Source organism: Pomacea canaliculata, linkage group LG8 (genome assembly GCF_003073045.1).
Source record: "Pomacea canaliculata isolate SZHN2017 linkage group LG8, ASM307304v1, whole genome shotgun sequence".
Taxonomy (NCBI): domain Eukaryota; kingdom Metazoa; phylum Mollusca; class Gastropoda; order Architaenioglossa; family Ampullariidae; genus Pomacea; species Pomacea canaliculata.
In genome coordinates this window covers 7,280,871-7,300,466 of record NC_037597.1, presented here as the reverse complement: position 1 = coordinate 7,300,466, position 19,596 = coordinate 7,280,871, and the positions used below count along the sequence as shown (strand labels likewise).

General features: G+C 35.9%; 1 protein-coding gene across 1 annotated transcript in view; it reads right to left on the bottom strand.

Annotated features, from left to right (window-relative positions):
* Positions 1–19,596, bottom strand: part of LOC112570344 (tankyrase-like protein) — a 42,778-nt gene that overhangs the window by 18,169 nt on the left and 5,013 nt on the right. Inside the window, 30 exon segments of the mRNA XM_025248742.1 lie at positions 884–992; positions 1,169–1,289; positions 1,738–1,896; positions 2,314–2,391; positions 2,728–2,944; positions 3,910–3,986; positions 4,153–4,300; positions 4,555–4,780; positions 5,034–5,143; positions 5,443–5,519; positions 5,979–6,142; positions 6,634–7,009; positions 7,311–7,406; positions 7,408–7,461; positions 7,810–7,938; positions 8,714–8,761; positions 9,340–9,464; positions 10,734–10,833; positions 11,052–11,263; positions 12,157–12,313; positions 12,673–12,779; positions 13,276–13,388; positions 14,110–14,273; positions 14,770–14,850; positions 15,495–15,617; positions 16,069–16,200; positions 16,578–16,665; positions 16,840–17,009; positions 17,849–17,963; positions 18,175–18,307. Of these exon segments, the coding sequence (XP_025104527.1) occupies positions 884–992; positions 1,169–1,289; positions 1,738–1,896; positions 2,314–2,391; positions 2,728–2,944; positions 3,910–3,986; positions 4,153–4,300; positions 4,555–4,780; positions 5,034–5,143; positions 5,443–5,519; positions 5,979–6,142; positions 6,634–7,009; positions 7,311–7,406; positions 7,408–7,461; positions 7,810–7,938; positions 8,714–8,761; positions 9,340–9,464; positions 10,734–10,833; positions 11,052–11,263; positions 12,157–12,313; positions 12,673–12,779; positions 13,276–13,388; positions 14,110–14,273; positions 14,770–14,850; positions 15,495–15,617; positions 16,069–16,200; positions 16,578–16,665; positions 16,840–17,009; positions 17,849–17,963; positions 18,175–18,307 (4,009 nt within the window).

The window sequence follows — 19,596 nt, the reverse complement described above, 5'->3', positions numbered from 1 at the left end:
TAGCTACAGCTTTTATCCGATGATAACATAATGTAAACAACGAAGATGAAAATTTTGTCTGTGTTAGCACAGTAAGTAACAATGAGAGGTTGATCAAAAACTGTTAAATACATTTATTTGGGTAGAAGTTGAAGAGGTTGTTTTTCTTTATTTCCAGCACCAAGAAGGCAAAGAAATATTACATTTAAAATTGTACAGGACTGTTTTACTTTTAAAGCTTTTGTAATTCTGTAAAGGATGTTTGTGAGGTTGGTTATTAAAAAAAAAAGAGTGTGCGCGCGCATATATACAAGCATGCACTTGTAGGTAGGCTTAATTCGCAAATTTAAGTCTATGGAGCAGAATCACTTAAATACAACTGTGCATGCCATCAACAGCACAGAACATGTGGACATCAAATCTATTTTCATTTTGCATTTTGCTGTTTAGGCAATGCAGCATTACCCAAAAGTCTAGACTTTTGCATCATTAACTTGCCTGAAACCAGAATGTCTCTGATCCACTTTAAGTCGTAGTATTTTGAAATGTTTTTATTGCCTACAAATAATTAAGTTAACAAAGCTGTAACTGGGAGCATTGGTTCAATAATAAGCAGTGAGCTTATATAGTGTGGTACTAAAGCCAAGCTCATATTATTTTATGGAAAAAACCACCCAAAATATTTATAAAATAAATGTCAAAATGCCTTGATGCTACCAGTGAGTCTAGATGCCAGGATCTGCCTGAGTACTTTATGTTATGCTGCTTTATTCTGTTTTTTGTCAGACCTAGGATTATATGTAAACTGGATATTCTGGTAACATACTTGCTTCAGACATTAGACCCATGATGTTTAAAATAAGCCTTTTTCGGGATAAGCCTTTCTCAGTAAGCCAAAACTTACATTGCTTTGCTTGATGCACTGGACACCCACTCATAGTCCCACATGACTGCAGATACAAGATCTCTTCCCATTTTGTCTTTCAGCTTAACATCAAAGTTCTTGCTGTTCTCTGGAAAGGTGATTAGAGGTTGGCAAGTGACTGCATGCCAGGAACAATAACATTTTACTTTAAAAAAAAAACAACCCACAATATGTTAAATATTAAATGTAAATATATATAATTTAAAGTCTGTATTTACAGCTTGATGCAAAAGCAAAAGCATAAAATTTGAGGAAAATTATTACCAATAAGGAAGCGAGCAAGTGAAACAGGCTGGTGCTGAATAGCACAGTAATGAACAGGGGTACAGCCCTGATTGTCTACTGTGTTGACAGGCACTCCTTTCTCCAGCAATGCTTGAGCAACCTACAGGCACAATGAACCACAAAATAAAGAAACTTCCTCTGTTGTCACATGTTCACATCTAATCACTAGTAAGCTCGGTACAGTCCACCACAGGTAGGGTAGCTTTACCCGACTGATCAGTTACACCAACATGTAATGCAAAAGTTCTTCGGATGAAAATTCTTTCCTTGTTTACATTAACAGTAATTCTTCTCCCCCTAAAATTGAAATATTTATAGAAAAGGGACTAACAGAAAAAACATTATAGAAACTGAATTTAAATTAAATGATTTAGCAAAATCATTTTATTCTTAACAACTATACCAATATGACTTCTGTTTTCATGTTGTCTTACATTCTGAATGGGTAGGTGGCTATTGGATCGGGTAGGTGGGACGGGTGGGAGGGAGGGAGAGAAGAAAGAGCATATAAATGTATTTGCTGTTGTAAACACAAACAACCAGGTCACCTTGAGCTGTAGATCCTCATAAGCCCCGGCACGTGTTTTCCAAGCCAGGATATGAAAGAGGGTTTGATTCTCTTTGTTCTTTCCTTGCAGACAACTTGAATTTGGCGCTCGATGTATCAAGCGCAGAGCAACATTGTATTTGTTTACGTTGAGAGCTGCCTGTTAAATTCCATTCACTTTTATAAGATTTACAAACATTTCAACAACAAGTGTAAACATAAAGCCTCAATGTAAGACTGAATGAACAATGACAAGTTCCTAGTTAAAACAGGTGTCAAAAAAAAATCTTTATAACAGACATACACATATGCATACTGATGAAAGTGTTTGTAGGTAGCTGAAATCATCAATAGTTATTATTTAGGGATACTGGGTTGATACTGATAATAAATAATGTAATTTCTATAGCCTCTTTCCCCATCACTGAAGCACTTTGCAAAAACAAGATACAGTCATAATCACTTCTAGGGGCACAAGGTTGTCCAAATCTGGAAAACAGGAGTCATAGTATAAGTATCTAATAATTAAACATCTGAAGCAGCCTTCCCCCATTCAATGGTGAGCTAATGAAATTACCTCAACAGAGGAGAATCCAATGCCTGTTTTGTCTAGAAGAAGGTAGGCAACGCCTTGTAAATCATTGTAAAGGGCTCCCTGCAACATCACAGTTTTTACTTTTTTAAACATATCAACCTGACATAGACAATTCTCTGTTAATGGCCCAGTGATAACTTCTTCATTGCTGTGTGAATCTTCATTACAAAACATGGGTTGCAACAATAACAGTAACGCATAGCAATAAAGTTAAAGGCAAATATAACACTGCAACAAAAAAATAAAAAAAAATAAAAAAAGGAATATAGCAATCTTTGATAAATTAGAAACTGCCTCAGTAAATTCATACACAGACCAGGACAGTTTGTCCGAATCCTTCAATCTTATAGTCTTACAAGCAGCATATAATACATAGATGGAAACAAAATGATTTACCTGGAAAATTGAGTAAGCTTCTCTCTTTCGTTCTGTCTCTTTTTTCTGCTGCTGCTGCAGTGGTCGCCATTTAAGAACAGTCTTTTCTTTCTTTTCTACTGACTGTGTTTTTTCCTGCACTTTGACAGGACTTTCTTTTTGCCGCTCAACGACAGGATCATAAAGCACTATTTCGTGGTTTACATTTGCTTCTTGCTGCAGAAGTACAATGGCACAACTGAAAACAAACAATGCACATGATACTTTGACATGCTCCTTTGTAAAGTATTACACAATTACTAAAGTGAGGTCTAACATCATTAAGCAATCTCATGCTATCAGAATTTGTGACTTAAAAATAAACCAATCTTACTCAAGTGTACAAACCCATAGTTTTGGATAAAATGAATGATGTGGGCATTCTGATTGCCAAATACGTGGATGTCATCATTGTGTGGACAAGATGTGCAGCTAGAAGGCAACTTTGCATCAGCTAGGTCATGCGTTGATTCAAAATTTAACTGCATTATATTATCTAATGATTTTAATAAGGGTATTTCATCAATTATTCAGACAGTGCATACGCAGTATATGATGGTCGGTGGTCAAAGAAGTAGCTGAAGGATCAGCCATTCAGCTGCTTTTACGGAGACACATGAGTGTAAAGAGAAAGACTGTAAAAGATTACTGCTGTGTTATAGACTGCCACAACAGTAAATAAAAAAGGCAGGAGAAAAATTAATAAAAACTCGAGATGATATGAAGAGAGAACTTCATGCCGACAGCAAACTCAACAGTATGCAGCCAACATTTTGCATTAGGATTTTCACACAAATGACCTGTGTTTAATCAGCTAAATACCACTATTACATAAAACTGTATTATAAAACTGAGAGCACACAAATGTCATTGCGACAACAAAAACAACTGCCTACGGTGTCCACTTGAACTTCTTTGCCAGACTTGGAGACTGGTAATGTAAAAGATGCATGCTGCAGAATCGGTCATTGATTCCGAAATAACAGCAGGCAGAGGAAACAAGATATACATTAATAAATGTATTAATAATAAATATCCATAAGCTGTCACTCAAGTAATGTTGTTTTGGTACAGGAACGAATCGTTGGAGAAACACACCCCCCCCCCCAAAGCAACTGATAGATGAAACAAAATCAGACCACATATTAAAATCAGAGTGCTTACCTGTCTTTCTTGTTTTTTATTGCAAACGACAGAGGAGTGTTGCCACAAAGGTCTTTGCGATTGATCTGTGCCTGACGCTGTAAGACAGCAAGCAAGAGTCAATGTCTTTCAGACTTTTTAGAACTTTTATAACTATGTTTAACAATGTTGAGAACTTTCCTTGCTGAGAAGCAACAAGAAGAAAGTAAACTATGGTGCAAGGCTTTGTCTCAATAACTGGGAGCTGAAAGAATACAAACTTACTTTTATCAGATGAGTGCAACAGATAGTAGCCCCCTGTGCAGCAGCAAGATGCAGTGGTGTCATCCCTAAGCTGTTTGGTTCATCTACCATTTTATCATTCATTGCAGATGTCAGAAGGCTGCATAACTCTATAGGATCTCCAGACGTACTGAAAAGTAAATTTCTTTCCCTTAATAACCAAACAATAAAGAATGCATAAGATTCATCTCAAAGCTGAATCCTTCAACATGCTATGCCAGACATATAAGATTTTCTTGAGTCTTCCTAAGACATCCAGCTCAGTATCATGATTCTTGGCAATTATCACAGAAGCAGCAAACAGGTCATCCTTAATACACCTCAGTCATCTGATAATCTCTGCCACAGCAAAGGCAACTTAATTTTATTTAAAACTTCACTTACTTGTCAAAAACTTTGTGCAGTGGCATATTGCCATTCTCCGTCTTGGCAAAAACGTCGGCTTTGTGAGACAGAAGGAACTCCTCTATGGTGGTACTGGTGTTTGCACCACCAGCATTGCTGGCCACAGCAACATGAAGAGGTGTAGTGCCATCTTTGCTTCTGGCATTTACACCAACTCCTTTTTGAATCAGGGTCTTCAGCAGTTCTATTATTTCCGATTCTGAACCTAGATTAAAAATAAATGAAGTACAACTATTAAGAATTCTTGTTAACAAACTATTCCTTAGTCAGTAAAAATAATTTTTACAACTATAAATCCAAGTGTATTTATCTTTAAAGCAAAGCCTGTATACCCAAAAAATATTATGTGAACTGCTTTTGCCTTTTTCAATTTGTGAACAAAACTTTTACAAAAGTCATACTGAACTGAATAGGCAACATGAAAACTGTGAGAAATTAAAAAGTAAATGTTTCAGTACCTCTGTTCAAGACAAGATAGTGCAACAGAGAAAACTTGTTGCTCTCGTCTACCCTGCTTGCATCTGCACCTTTGTTGAGAAGGAGTCTAACAAGAGCCAAGTCTTTTATGCTGGAGAGAGAGACAGAATCCTTGAAAACTGAATTATAAGCCCACACATACAAACCTAAGAAACCTATGTACAAACCTATGAGTCAGAAAAGTTCACATCTTTTGTGGGACTCAAAGACTTCTGTTACAGCCACACGATTGGTGTACAAGTTTCAGGAGGGGACAATTTAAAATCCCTTCCTGCCATAGCTGTACCACAAATGGTGGGGTTGGGTGAAGGGTTGTCTTGTATACATGAGGTGAAGCTCACACATTATTTTTCAAAATATCTCTGCTACAATGGGCACAAAAATACTTACATAGCTGCATAGATGACTGGTGTGACCTTTCTTTCGGTGTAGGAAAAACTGACATTAGGATTTGCTCCTTTCTCTAACTGCAAACAAGGGACACCCTTTTTAAAGCCTTTTAATTCCTTCAGAAAATGACCATGACACTGTCACCCATACAACCATCAAATTTTGTAAAATAATACAACAATGAGCAATAAATAAAAGGTACGAAAATCAATAATTGTAATAAAAGTTATTGTTTGCAAAAATTATTCTTGTGCTGCCAGCAGCACATACTATATGGCATATTGTGAGTGTATTAAGCACTAACAGCTAACAAATTCTAAAAGGTGAGTATTAACTGGCTCTAAGGTCACACACAAACTCCAATCATATTTGCAATAGAGGACAAATTCTCAAAAATTCAATAACTGGTATATCAGCTCAAGAGGTTAACAGCACACATTTTTTGAAATAACTCTCTTTAAGAATAATCTTTCTGATTTATTTCTTACTTTACAATCAAACTTTTTAAAAAATCTTAGAATAAGAACATCACTTACAAGGAGCTGGACTTTGTCAATGTCTCTGTTACAGACAGCAATGGTAAGTGGTGTGTCAGAGTTCATGTCACACAGTTCAAGGTTGGGGGAAAACTCCAACAACAGCTGAAGGCCAGGACTATTTATCTCTTTCGCTCCCACTTTAGCGGCACTTCTGTCTTTGTGTCAACTAGGAGATGAACAGCTGATGCCTTTCCTGTGCAAATCCACAGAACATAAATGCTACGTGTGTTTATCACATATATGAAAATGAAATTGCAAATCTTTTTTCTTGAGAACACTAAGAGTGGTTTCCAGCAATTTTGAAAATCACTTTTGCATTTGAAGGAAAAACAAAAAAAACAAAAAAAAACAAACCAAAGCAATTTGATTCAGCTGAATTTTTATAACACAAATTTCTGAAGATTCTACAGATTTGCAGCAATCCTGTAGAATGCTGAAAAAGGAGAATGAACTAAAACTCTTGAATCAAACTTACCCAACAACAATATCAAATAATAGACAAACATTATATCTTTTATTGCTACAAAAATATATTTCTTTACTTCACCACCCAGAAACACCCAAAAAAAAAAAAAAAAAAAAACAGGTTCTGTCATGAACAGAAATTCATGCAGGTGCCACAGTCTACCCCAGCACTGCACATGACACCCACCTTCAGATGTATACTGTGGTATTTTTGCATCAGGAATGTTTTTAGCTTGGACAGTAGCATTGACATCTGAGCCGGCAACTTCAATTAGCGCACGGATGAACTGGCGACCATTCTCTTGCTGCTGTTCCACCTGAGCAGGCTTTAGGTTGCGTGGTACCTGGTACATGCGGTAAACCTGGCATGCCCGCAACAGTGGCGTGAAGCCCAAAAAGTCTGTCTCTGCTGCCATCTTCTTCAGTGATTCCTGAAGGTTTGGCCGGCACTTTCCTGCTTTAGTACAGCTATCAGCATCACCACCTCCACTACTGAGTCCCTCCACTTCCATCTTTTCCTCTTTGATGCTGTCATCAGCCTGGTCCCCACTCACTGGCCCTGCCTGTAAGTGTCAGCAGCCCATTTCAACAAGGCCTAAGAGTTTGAGTACAAATCCCCTATCAATTTATTCAAACACAAAGTGTTAAGCATAAGAAAGTCATTAATGAGTTAACTGTAAAAAAGCACTGGAAAAAACTCAAACTGGTGATTCATTTTGTGAAACACTAACACATCCAGGCTTTAGAATACAGGTTGGGATATAAAAAACTGCACTTAAAATACAAGAGACTCAAAAAAGAAGAATTCCACTCTTTTCTGCTCCATCAAGCCGATAAAGGACACAAGGTAACATAAGTGATCACCTTGCCAGCCAGAATATGTAGAAGATGTGACATAGGTGTGGTAACGCACTGCTCTGCCATAATATGCAGGATATTCTTTTCTTCTTCATTCTTGTCCAGACGGTACCTGACTGCCCTTGTCCACCAGCAGCTGCACTAGTTTGTAGTTAACCTTAAAATGCATGACAGAATAAGGTATTAGTGCCATATTGAGACAAAATGGCACTCCTAGACCAGCCTTCAGTTTACATAGAAATAAAGAGAAACCAATTAACCTTGATCATTGACACATTGCTTAGAAATGAGGCATTTACAACATTCATCTCTACAGAAAATAATCTAGTGTTGGGGAGGCAGCTGTAATAGTGATGACATTTATACAGCAAAATACATACATGAACAATATTTGGGTTGAATCTAAGAGGGCGGTTGCAGAAGGGAAGGTCTTAATGAGGAGATTTTACACAAAATTCTAGCAAAGTATAGAAGATCAAATGAAGAAAAAAAAAAACTAATTTACCATCTCCAATGCAAGGGAAACAGGTGTTTTGCCATTGACAGCAGGAAGTGAAACATCGCAGCCAGCTTCAATCAGTGTCCTTGCAATTTTCACACTTGTGTCCATGGCTTCTTCACAGATCTCTGGTGACTGAAAGTAAAACACAACCCTTAACTTCCTTTCCTTCATCAAAATATTTTTTAAAAAGTCAACCCCTCATATATGCTTTAACTACCTTAAAGATTTGTCCCAATTCTGAAGATTTTCCAAGACACTTTTTTTTAAAAACAAGTACAAGACAAAATTGAGGGTCTTAATCTATGTACTCAGGGTAGTTTTAAGTACCAGTATATTCATGATCCTCTTACTATTTACTCTGCAAGAGAAGCAATGATACATTTCAATAGAAGAAACAGTTTATACTAATTCAGGCCTTGTAATGCTCCTGGGAAAAAAAAAAAAGGAAATTATGTCAGCAAGGGTCAGAAATCGATAAACTGATGTCACTGATTAACATATTCTGCCTTCTGCCATCATTATTGCATTATCAGTTTATCATGTTCTGTCCTTTGCGTGATTGTATAGCCCGCTTCACTGTGAAGATGCTATAACCCTAACCCTGAAGTGTACACCTGGAGAGAGGGGCCTCATGTCCTCCCCACCCTCAAACCCAATTCACTTGTCAACTACCAGTGCCTTCTGTTAATTAGCCTTTGACTTTATCTGGTGAGGGGAGGGGGGTATGAAACACCACTGCTTGGGTGTATAACATTTGCATATCATGCTCATTACATCTTCTTGACTTTCTTTCTCAAGTGGAAAATATAATTTGGGCAGAATTTTTTCTCCAAGGGCGAAGAATTACAAACCCTGCTAATTCCATATGAAAACATCAAAAGTAAAAATAAAGAAGCTCTTTGCTTACCCATTGGTTCCCTTTCAATTTTATGTTGTTTGCACAAAGATGATGAAGCTGCAACAAACATTAACATACAATAATTTAATGGTGAAATTTATCTTCCTCAAAGAATTACTTTATTGCTCAATGGCCCAGAGGAAAGGAGTGTCAAATAACTGAACATATTCAGACTTGCTTGGATGACCAGCCTTTCACAGAAAATGGTGCTACCTACAAAACCAGTACTCTTGCATCAGTGTGTTCAGTCAAAGAACAAAGATCTGCATGTGTAAATGAATTTCACCTTTCTGTTCGCTGCTTTGAATAATAAAGTGTCATCCTGTCAGCCTCCATAAATTCAAATTCAATAATTCACCCTTTTGTAAACTTTAAAAAAAGTATTTCCCATATTTTTTCCAAATTGAGGTAAAAGGGCCTGCATGTTGCATATTTTTACCCTGTGGCCTGTGTCTTATGGTGTATCGTAAGCCACTTGCTCTGCATCTTCACTGCATTATTCATTAATAAACAAGTATGCACAAATATGTGAATCATCCCAGTCTCACGATCTTGCAAATTAGTAAATAATCAGATAATGTCTAAACTATATGACTTTCAATACTCTCCTTTTTAAATAAATATTTTGAGCTTACAGCATTGAATCCATTGATATCTGTAATTTTAGGGTCAGCACCCTTCTCCTTGACTAGGTAGTCAACTTCTTTCTCTAAACCTGGTTGTAAGCGACTGGAAGCAGCAATACTGACGAGTGTCATCCCTGTGCAAAGAATAAAGCACTAAATACTTATTCTTCATTATATATACTTGTGTATCTTGGCAAAAATAAACATCAGCATCTTTAAATTTATGACCAGACAGTAACCTGCTAATACTTCAATAGTAAAATAAAAATAAAATTTTTGCTGTAAATTCTCTTCCTTCCAGACTTACCAGAGATGACATGACCATAAGAAATAATAGGCTCTCTAACCAATGAAAGCTGATTTGCACATGCAAACATATACTGATCAGGTAAGTATTGCCCTCTTTTTTCCAACCATCACTTGACCCAACCCACACAAAAAAAATAAAAATAAATAAAAAAAGGGAAGATCAGGAAAGAATTAAAATAATGTCATATGATAAGCCCCCAACTGTTCAAAACAATGTAGTAGATGAGAAAGCACAGTTACTGGTACTGCCAAATGAAGATGGTGAATGAACTGCCATCTTAAAGAATCGATATGGTGAGGACTACCACCCTCAACACTATATCAGACTGGGCATAGGCATGACAACACAGCACCCCTTATAACATACCAAACTGGATCATGAACATGCCAGCTACTATTATTATGTCTGTGTGTTTTTATTTTTGTAAAGAACTTTAAGCCAGCCTTTGATGGCAGGGGAAAGTGCTATATAAATAAAATTATTAGGAGTCACATGGCTGGTGTGAAGTATACATTGCTTTCTGCGTAAATATAGGACACAAGTCATCAGATGATTAGACTCCACAGCTGGACCATTCATTGTCTATCATAATATCCTGAATATTCTAACATCTTCTGTAGGAACATTCTGAATATTCTAACATCTTCTGGGCAACGAAGTGATACTAGAATCATGCCATCAAAGCATTATTTTATTTCTTAGAAAAATGACAAGTCTTTCTGAATCTTCTTTATTTTCTGTTTAAAAAAATTCATGCTAAGGCTTCATAGCTTACACTACTAAAGTCAGTGACAGCAGGTGGCACAAAAGCTAACTGAAACTAGCAACAGGAAAGTGTTAAAATTCATTAGCTGGGCACAGCACATGGGTAGAGAGCAAAACAAAGTTGACTGAGCAGCAAAGTCAACTTCAATGGCTAGAGTGCAAATGCCGCTTATTGTAATCTGTCAAAGTTAAAGAAGAGCAACTTAAAATTCATCCAAGATCGTTAAGGCATTCTCTAATGTCTTTTCTGCTGCAGCATTTCTCTTCATTTGAACACATGGCATTACATAAAGATGAATATCTAGTCTCATAACATTTTATCAACTACCTTCATCATTTCTGAAGTTGATGTCCGTCTTTGGCAGACTCAGCAGGAAGTCCACAATGCCAGTGTGCCCTTTGAGAAATGCTATTGCCAAGGGAGTGGTCTGAAAAAAGAGCAAAAAAAAAAAGAAATTAATAATTTATAAACAATGATTTCCTTCAAATCGTTAAAGGTAATGGTCATCCCCTAACCTTTTCAGGTTGTCCCCCTTCCCTCAAATCCTTTCATCCAAATCATTACTTCATTGCACTAACTCTTTGAGATAATATGTCAACAACTATCAGTCCCACGCCACACAAGTATCTGTGCCATATTCTGCACCTTCCACTCATTTTCCACATTGGGAGCAGCTCCGCCATCTTTGATCAAAAGACGAAGGCAGTGGTACCAGCCATAGGCAGCAGCATAATGAACCAGAGAATTGCCAGAAGAGTCCACATGGTTGGGATCAGCCCCCAGGTATAGCAGGTAACTAGCCACATTAGCATTGCCATTTATCACTGCATGGGTCAAGGCTGTACGCTTGAGCTTATCTGCAATGAGCAATGATGAACCTAAAGCAACAGAAACACTAGAGAAACCACTAACTTCCATTTATTGCTAATATTTCAATGCTCTTAAGTTAGGGCTTGACTGTGGAAGCAGAAAGTTCCTGGTTTGAGGCTGTGGGTAAAAATGGGTACCTGATACACGAGGAAGGCAAAGGAAGCAGAACGGCTGAGTTAGGCTCCACCTTCAACATGCTGTACCCTAGATATGCTGAACCATAAGTTCACTCTACTCAGACTACTAGGGTCAGGAATATTTTTTACTTCCTTTGTTAAACCTACTTCTGATGTCAGTTTAAAAGACTTTAACAACCTAAAAATATAAGTAATTTCCATTGAACAAATGATTATTCTAATTAGGCAAACAAAAAAATGGGCTCAGCATAAAATTTGTGTTTATATTTTCTCCTCACTTGTTTATCAATTAAAAAACCCAGTAAATTTTATAACTGTTATTTCATGCAAAGACCTATTAAAAAATTAATTGCTAGAGCTGTTATCTAAATAAAATATGTCCATTATTTTGTGAAATACTAATACCCAGATTTTCCAGACTGGAATAAGCAAACACTGAGACATGTAAATACTTCAATAACATGAAATGGTGATTATATTGTTAGGCTGCACCTCCCCAAACCAGATACTGCTTCTTAGCGGACTGGTGATGATGGTGGTGATGATTAAATGTTTAAAAGGGGCTTCTAAAAGCTGTGCAAACAACACAGCAAAGTTCATAAACTTCTTGCATAAACATTACGGATTGGATGGGAGAAAGGATCAGAAAACAATGAAATAAACAACTAAAATAAAATATTTGACACACACTTCAAAATCTCAATATAAGGAGCCATCAACAAAAATTGACAATTAGGACAAACCTGTGAGTTCAACCTTAGACCCACTCTGCACCAGGAGTCGGGCCATGTCCAGAAACCCTTGTTGTGCAGCTAGCATGAGAGGTGTAACCTTTTTCTTAGATGCTGACAGTGGCTTGTTGACGTTAACATTGTTTTTCAGCAGGACACGCAGAACATCCTGTGAAAGCAATATGTCAAATATGTGTTTACTTCGCCAGACTTTGCTCAAACTCAATATTACAATTTAAAAAAAAACTATTGTTAATGTACTCATAATCAAATCTAAAACCTAATTTTCAAATGGTTTACTGTAAATAAAGGCTCTGCAGTCACAAGATAAACTGATAAAATTACACTTTATGACAAACTGGACATCAAGTAGATGAAAGTAACACAACAAAAGATTTGGCCAAGATAATGATTTGCCTCTAGTGTTAGCAGGCAATGTTATTAATACATTGCTGATTTTTCTTAGTAATAATCAAACTCTTTACCCTTTCTGCTGGAAACCTGTGCATCATATTTTTCTTAACTCACCATATGGCCATTCATGACAGCCAGATGAATAGGACAGAGGGATGAGCGGTTAGGGCGGTCAACTCCACCCACGCCCCACTTTATGACAGAGGGATCCGATTTATCTACTTTGAAACAAAAGCCATCAGGTAACATTAGTTAAGCCATTAAACTTCTGAATCCATTACATAGACTTTACCAGATGACATGGTCATCTAGCAAATCTTTGTCACAAAGTAAGTTAATTCTTGGTAGCTATAACATTTGTTTCTGCTTAATTTAACCCTTTGAATTAAGCAAGCTAACAGCCAGTCTGCCAGAGAACTAAATGGACCCAAAAGGCTGATTTATGGCCTGGCTAGCTACCAGCATGCTAACCAGTGCAATACTACTCCTTATGTCAGAGATTGCTGTACCATCTCACTCCAAAAAACAGAATGATTTAGTTTTGTTGTGCTCACAAATAAACAATAGCTCACAAGAATTTTGCAATGATGTGTTAATGCTGTCATGACAGAATATGAAACTACAGTTCGTATGTAAAGTGAGCCCAACTGACGGAATGAGTGAATTTAAAATAGTACATGCCATATATCACAGCTCGTCATTACTTCATGTTCTTACCTGCATTTTGTGCATATTTGAGGAGGACTGACACATTATGTGCTCGACCTGCATCACATGCTCTGTGTAAAGGCAAATTACCCATTGAATCAGCTTCATATGGATTGGCTCCCCTGAAATTATAATAACAAAAATTTTAAATACACAAAAATTAATAACCTCTTGTCATACATGCAGCCAAGGCTCAAACAATAGCCATTTTCTGAGAGTTGGTGTGAAAAAAGAATTAATCATCAAAATACTATTTTAACAAAAGCACATCTAAACCTTAAGTATTTTTTATATGTATTAATATTTTGGGTTGTTTTGACGATGCACCCTAAAACCACTATTTCCTCTTGATGCCTCTCACTTAAAATATTCCATGTTATTTATGTCTGCAATTTTCTGGATCACGAATGAAAATGTCTTATAAAAAAACATGTAAATGTTCCTGTGTAACTTTTATGAAGTACATGACTGTTGTTTCTATAATGTTATAAGAGTACCTCAATCTACAATGCCAATGAAATGAGCCAATGGAGGAGGGCAGGAAAAAACATCTCTGAGACAAACTTTTAACGAAGGATATCCAGTTTTGAGTGGTTAAAATGGTCTTTGCTAAACTTAGTTGGTCTATTAACTCTGTATCAAGCTCAGGATCGACACAATTTGCTGCTGTAGGTTTTAAAAGACACTGATAAACATATAAATATTAAGCCATCAATATGCAGATCTCAACAATTTACCTGCCAAGTACCACCTGTTATTTTAGCCTCAATGGCTATGGCACATCTTTCTACAAATCCCAGCCATTATATACAACCTGATTTTCTCTCTCCTCCACTCCCTTACTTTTGCAACAGAAATTCCAGTGGTCCTGTGCCTTCACAGACAGCTGCATAGTGTATCAGACGCTTGTGTGAGCGGTCCATCAGAGTGATATCTGGCTCTATAGTCAGCAGGGCTTTCAGATACTTCACATTTGGGTTGATTGCCGCACAGTGAAGAGGAGTTATCTGCTCAAAGAATGAGTCGTGCAGTTATGTTTAACTTCCACCAGTACAAGAAAATTAAAATATGAAGATATAAAACAAAAAAAAAATATTGTTTTCCTTCAGATAGTATGTAGTTAATATTTCCTATAACTCATCAGTAACATGTCCTTGATTGTTGAAATCACATAGTTATACATGAAATCCCATATTTCCATGTAAAAAAATTTCCATAAATAAAAGGATCAAAAACCATGATTAAGAGTTAAAAGTTACATCATTTTTAATGCTATATTTTCAGAGTTACTTATTATTGTTGTTTAAATGTTGATATTCAGTGACCATAAAAGGCATTACAACACGATGTCATTGCACTGAAGTGTTTAAATAAGTTTGTTTTACTTCAATGAAGGAAATAGAGATGGTAAATAAAATAGAAAATATTCTGATGGTTAAATCCCCTTTGGACAGCATTACTGAATAGAACAACAAATCTAATAACTATTCTAGGAAAACTTACGCCTCTGTTGTCAAATGGCTTTTTGCGTACAGATGCAGCAAGGATATGATCTCGAAGGTCTTCTTTTGTGAATCGAAGGACCTGGACAAAACAGTTCAATTTGATCTACTCTGTAAGCAGATATTTTGGTGAAGCCAGAAGAAAGAGAATAAAATAGCATCCTTAGGATTCATGCATGTTTTCAGGAATGGGGATATATCATGGATGGCACGTATGGGACTTGGTGGAAAATTCCAATGAAAATCAAAGACAATCTCTTTGGTCTTACTTTTGTTTTTTTGTTCATGACTGAGTGATTTGAATTTGGGTGATGCCCAGTTTTTGCTTATTGGATTTCCTCCTGTTTTACACTGAACCCTTACAAACCCCGTTATATAGCGAGGCCAGGTTTAACATTTTTGTGGATGTTTACATACACTATGCGAGATTATTCTTGGTGAGGTACAGATTTTCTTGATTTTGTTAATTGTTCTTTAATGATCTTTTTCAGGAAGGAGACAAAAGTGTTCACTTGATTCACAATGGCTTTCAAATAAAAATTAAGAAAATTCTCAGATATCGTTGTGTAAACAAAAAAGTTTTCGATTTAGAAGATGATAGCTTTCTGAAACATATATTTTTATTATTATATTACAGTATGAAGAAGAATAGCAGTAAAATTAAAGTACTTTTTCCGCCAAATGCAACAACAAAATTTCAATAACTATTTTAAAAAATCTTCCAACCTCCTCATGTAAGTAGTTATACCCATAGCCACCCAGGCGAACAGCCTCCGCTACAAGTCTAGCTGCTATCTGCCTGTGACCATTCTGAAGAGCAATATAAATGTTATTGATAAACTGGTCCACCTGAAACACAAAACAAAAAGCAAACTTTTAAGTTCTGATGGGTACAGTTTTTCACATAGCAGCTTTTACAAATTGACCCTCTACTTACTCTTGCCTACATCCAGAGACAATAGGATTTAATGCTACTGTTAAAAATGTTAATTCAGAGACCAGAGGTAATATCATTAACCTGTTCATGTAACAATAATAATCCTAGAACTTATATATATAGTACTGTTCCCAACCAAAGGCTTACAGAAAATTATAAAACCTACCAACACTTTAAAAAAAAAAAAAAAAAAAAAACAAACTTGTGCACCAACCACACTCTAATGAAAAACAATTATCATAGGCAAGCCTTACAAAGGTTCAATAAGAATGAAAAGCACAAGACTGCACGTCTCAACTTTTAATAAGTTGGGGGGTAAAATAGCAGAAAAGACTACTATCATCTAACATCATGGAATCTCACCACAGAATCTCTGCTCTCAGAAGTGGCACTGCTGAAGAGATTGATAAGGAAGTCAAGCAAGTCGGGTGAAATACCCTTTACCAGTGCATTCTGGATGTAACTGTCAATTTCACTGCGTGGCTCAGCAATGTCCTAGGTTATTGAAAACATTAAAATAAAATTTAATAACTTAATTTAAAATCACAAAGAACATGGCTTAAAAAGAATACAGCACTTATAACAAAGATCACAAGAAAAGAAAACAAATGCCTATTTAAAAAAAATTTTGTTCAAGTATGGCTATTCCTATAAAAATTCAAAATAATTAATCATGTGCATCTAAGCCAAAGAGCAACATTTATCATTTAATAATCATAATAATAAAGTACTTTTAATGCATTTTCCTGCCTAGCAGTGAGATTAATGCCTTGTAACAAAAGAGTATCGTAACAATTACAGCGGTACTGTTTGAAAAATAGAAAAACAAAGAAAGGGATGGGGAAAAGGGAGTAAAAGGCTATAAGGCTCACCTTCGCAAAAGCACTGTTGCCTTCTTTACCTCCTCTGCTCATACTTAAAGATCGGATGTGCTCCACACCCAGAAAAACAGGATTGTACCTAAAAATTCCAAGTTTTTGCATATTGCCATTTTCAGATGGTCTTGCCTCTGATATGATCTCACTCCCATCTTTCAAACAATGAACTAAGTAAAATAAAAACTGGACAGAAAATAAACAACAAAGAAATAATTATAAAAACAACAGAGAAAAAGACAAGAAAAATTTTACTTACATCCCAGTGCTAGTTTCTTTCAGCAGAGTTACTGGTGGTCCTTTCTGAACACGCTTATTATCAAATGAGAAAATGTCAGATACCAGTAGTTCAATCATTTCTTTTGACTCTTTTCCTATAGCAAAATCTAGGGGATTCTTGCTAACATCTGGTGATCGCTGCAAATCCAGCTACAAAAAAAGAACAAATTTCTACTGTCAAACTCTCAATTCCCATCTGCTCTAACTGCAGGGACATTCAATTTTCAGATTAGGCAGTCAGATAGAAAAAAATTAAGCAGAGAGATATTTTACCCACTGCTTTTTCACCATCCCTGAAATGGCCATACATTTGTACTACACAACCATATCAGCATGTTCTTTCAGTATTATAAGGAACACCCATTTACTCATGTCCATCAGAAATTAGAAGAGAGAGAAATACTACAGGATCCATGTTACTCTGAATGATACAAATTTTCCCCTGACATTTCCCGAATTGTTTTACAGCAAACACCAATAAAGCATGGCCACATTTAAAATTTTTACTACATCTAGCATAAATACATGTATCAAAAACAATGTCCAAGTTGGACAAAACTGTTTTGCACCATTAATTTTAAAAATAAAATCCAAATCACAAAAGTTTGTCCACAACGTCATTAGATGTTTAGTTCAGAAAGATCACATCAGTTTGGAAAAAGGAAGAAAACATGGTCTGATTGAACGTCTTTGGTCTGTATGATACATGTACAAAGTTATTATTGTAACAATCCCTTATTGACAAGACACATTTTCAAACACATGACTATGGCAGATTTTTAGATGGTGGCTTTAAAATAGTTATAGTTATATGTTTAAACTAACATTAAGACAGTTAATGCCACTTTGACCAAACTGCTTGTTAAGGGGCTATTATTGAAAACAATATATATATACAATTTATGTATACGTCCTATGAAGGGCAGAAGGGGACATACAGCATACATATTCAATGTTGTTAATATAACTATATATATATACAAACTAACCCTATAAACTTTGTCACTTATAATCAGTTCTTTCAGGAGATCAACATCACCATTGGCAACAGCACTGAAGGCAAGGCGACTCTGAACAGTAACAGATATGAATGGTCCAGGGTCCCTAGAAATAAAGAAAGAGTCTCATGAGCCTTGGAGGTTTTTTAAAACATTCTCTTGCACACGCTTACACTTGATACTTGAAGTATAAAGTGGTTAAAAGATCTTACAAAGACACATGTACATATATGCATACAACACTTGTATAAAAAATGTTAGCAAATACACCATTACTCAGATAGAAATGACAGTTCTGATGTAATTATTTCACTTACTTTCCATCAAAGAAAGGATCTTTCTCCAATATTTTGATCTTCGGATTTGGCTTGAGGTTCCCATCTGGTCCTTTTCCCCTTTCCCCTTTAGGTTTCTTTCCCTTCTCTCTGACTTTGAGTTTTTTCTCTTTCTCTAGAATACAAATTAGCATTCACCTGAGATGCAAAAAGTGCAATAACAAGCTCTATAAGTATTAGTAACAGCACAACGTGTCAAAATGTTAACACTATATAACATACTTACAAAATAACTGACCATCTAGGGGAAACATTTTGATCACACTAACAACAACTTGTTATGACCACAGGAGGCTGAGGAACATAAAGAAATGTGACCATGCAACTGACAAGTTCAGTCTATAAAAAAAATAACCTATGTAGTACATTGTGAATTAAAATACATTATCAGAATAGATAAAAAAGCAATAAGCATCTATGCCATAGTCTAGATGTGATCTTTCACCAGTACAACTGGTATGGTGTGTGTGTGCGCATGTCATTTAAGTAAGTACATGTTTTAAGGAGTAGAATAACAAACCAGCAATTTAAGTATGGGCTAAAGCATTATATTATAATGCATGCATGAAGTACAGTGTCAAATGACTATTTCAAAATTAACTTAGACAATGCCTTCAATTAAAATTTTCAAATAAATTCTAAACCAAGTACAATCTAGCATCAAAGACATACACAAAAGCATGTCAGGAATGCAATACTTTTTTTTCAATCTGAAAAAAAATAAAAAAATCACAGAATACAATGCTAGCATGCAGGGAATATATACAGCTACTTGAGATGATTCTGAAAGACACCCACCCATGCATGTGTACAATAATTATACGCTACATTTCCAAAACACACAAAGCAATGTGGTCATAAAAAATTAAGCTCAAGCTGGCCTGGTGATTGCTCTGAAATCTGCCAAGAGTGAAAGGATAGTAAATAATGAATATTCCACATCAGTTGATTCTATGTTAAATTCTGGCAAATCAGGAAATGACTTGATTATCTGGAGAAAATATTAAATAAGATGCTGGCATGTTTTGCCAGGAAACCACGCATTAATTAAGTAAAAGAACACAAAGAATATAGCATTAACTTAAGATTTTTAGGATAAAAAAATTTAACAAGAAAGCAAGATGTCTACAAACACACACACATCCTCGTCAATCAACCACAGCATTTTAATTAAATCAATGGTATATATATATCTCAAGATCTAAACAACAAATAAAGAGGTAGTACATGCAGGAAGCAAACACCTATATAACAAAATAACAAGCATAATCCACAAAGAAGCACAGCTTGTCAGAATTAAAAGAAACAGCTTGCTCCTCTACTTTCAATAACACTGCACCACTTCTCCCTCCTTTCATCAAAGAAGGGAAAGCAAGCAGAATGTCTAAAACAGACAACCACTGT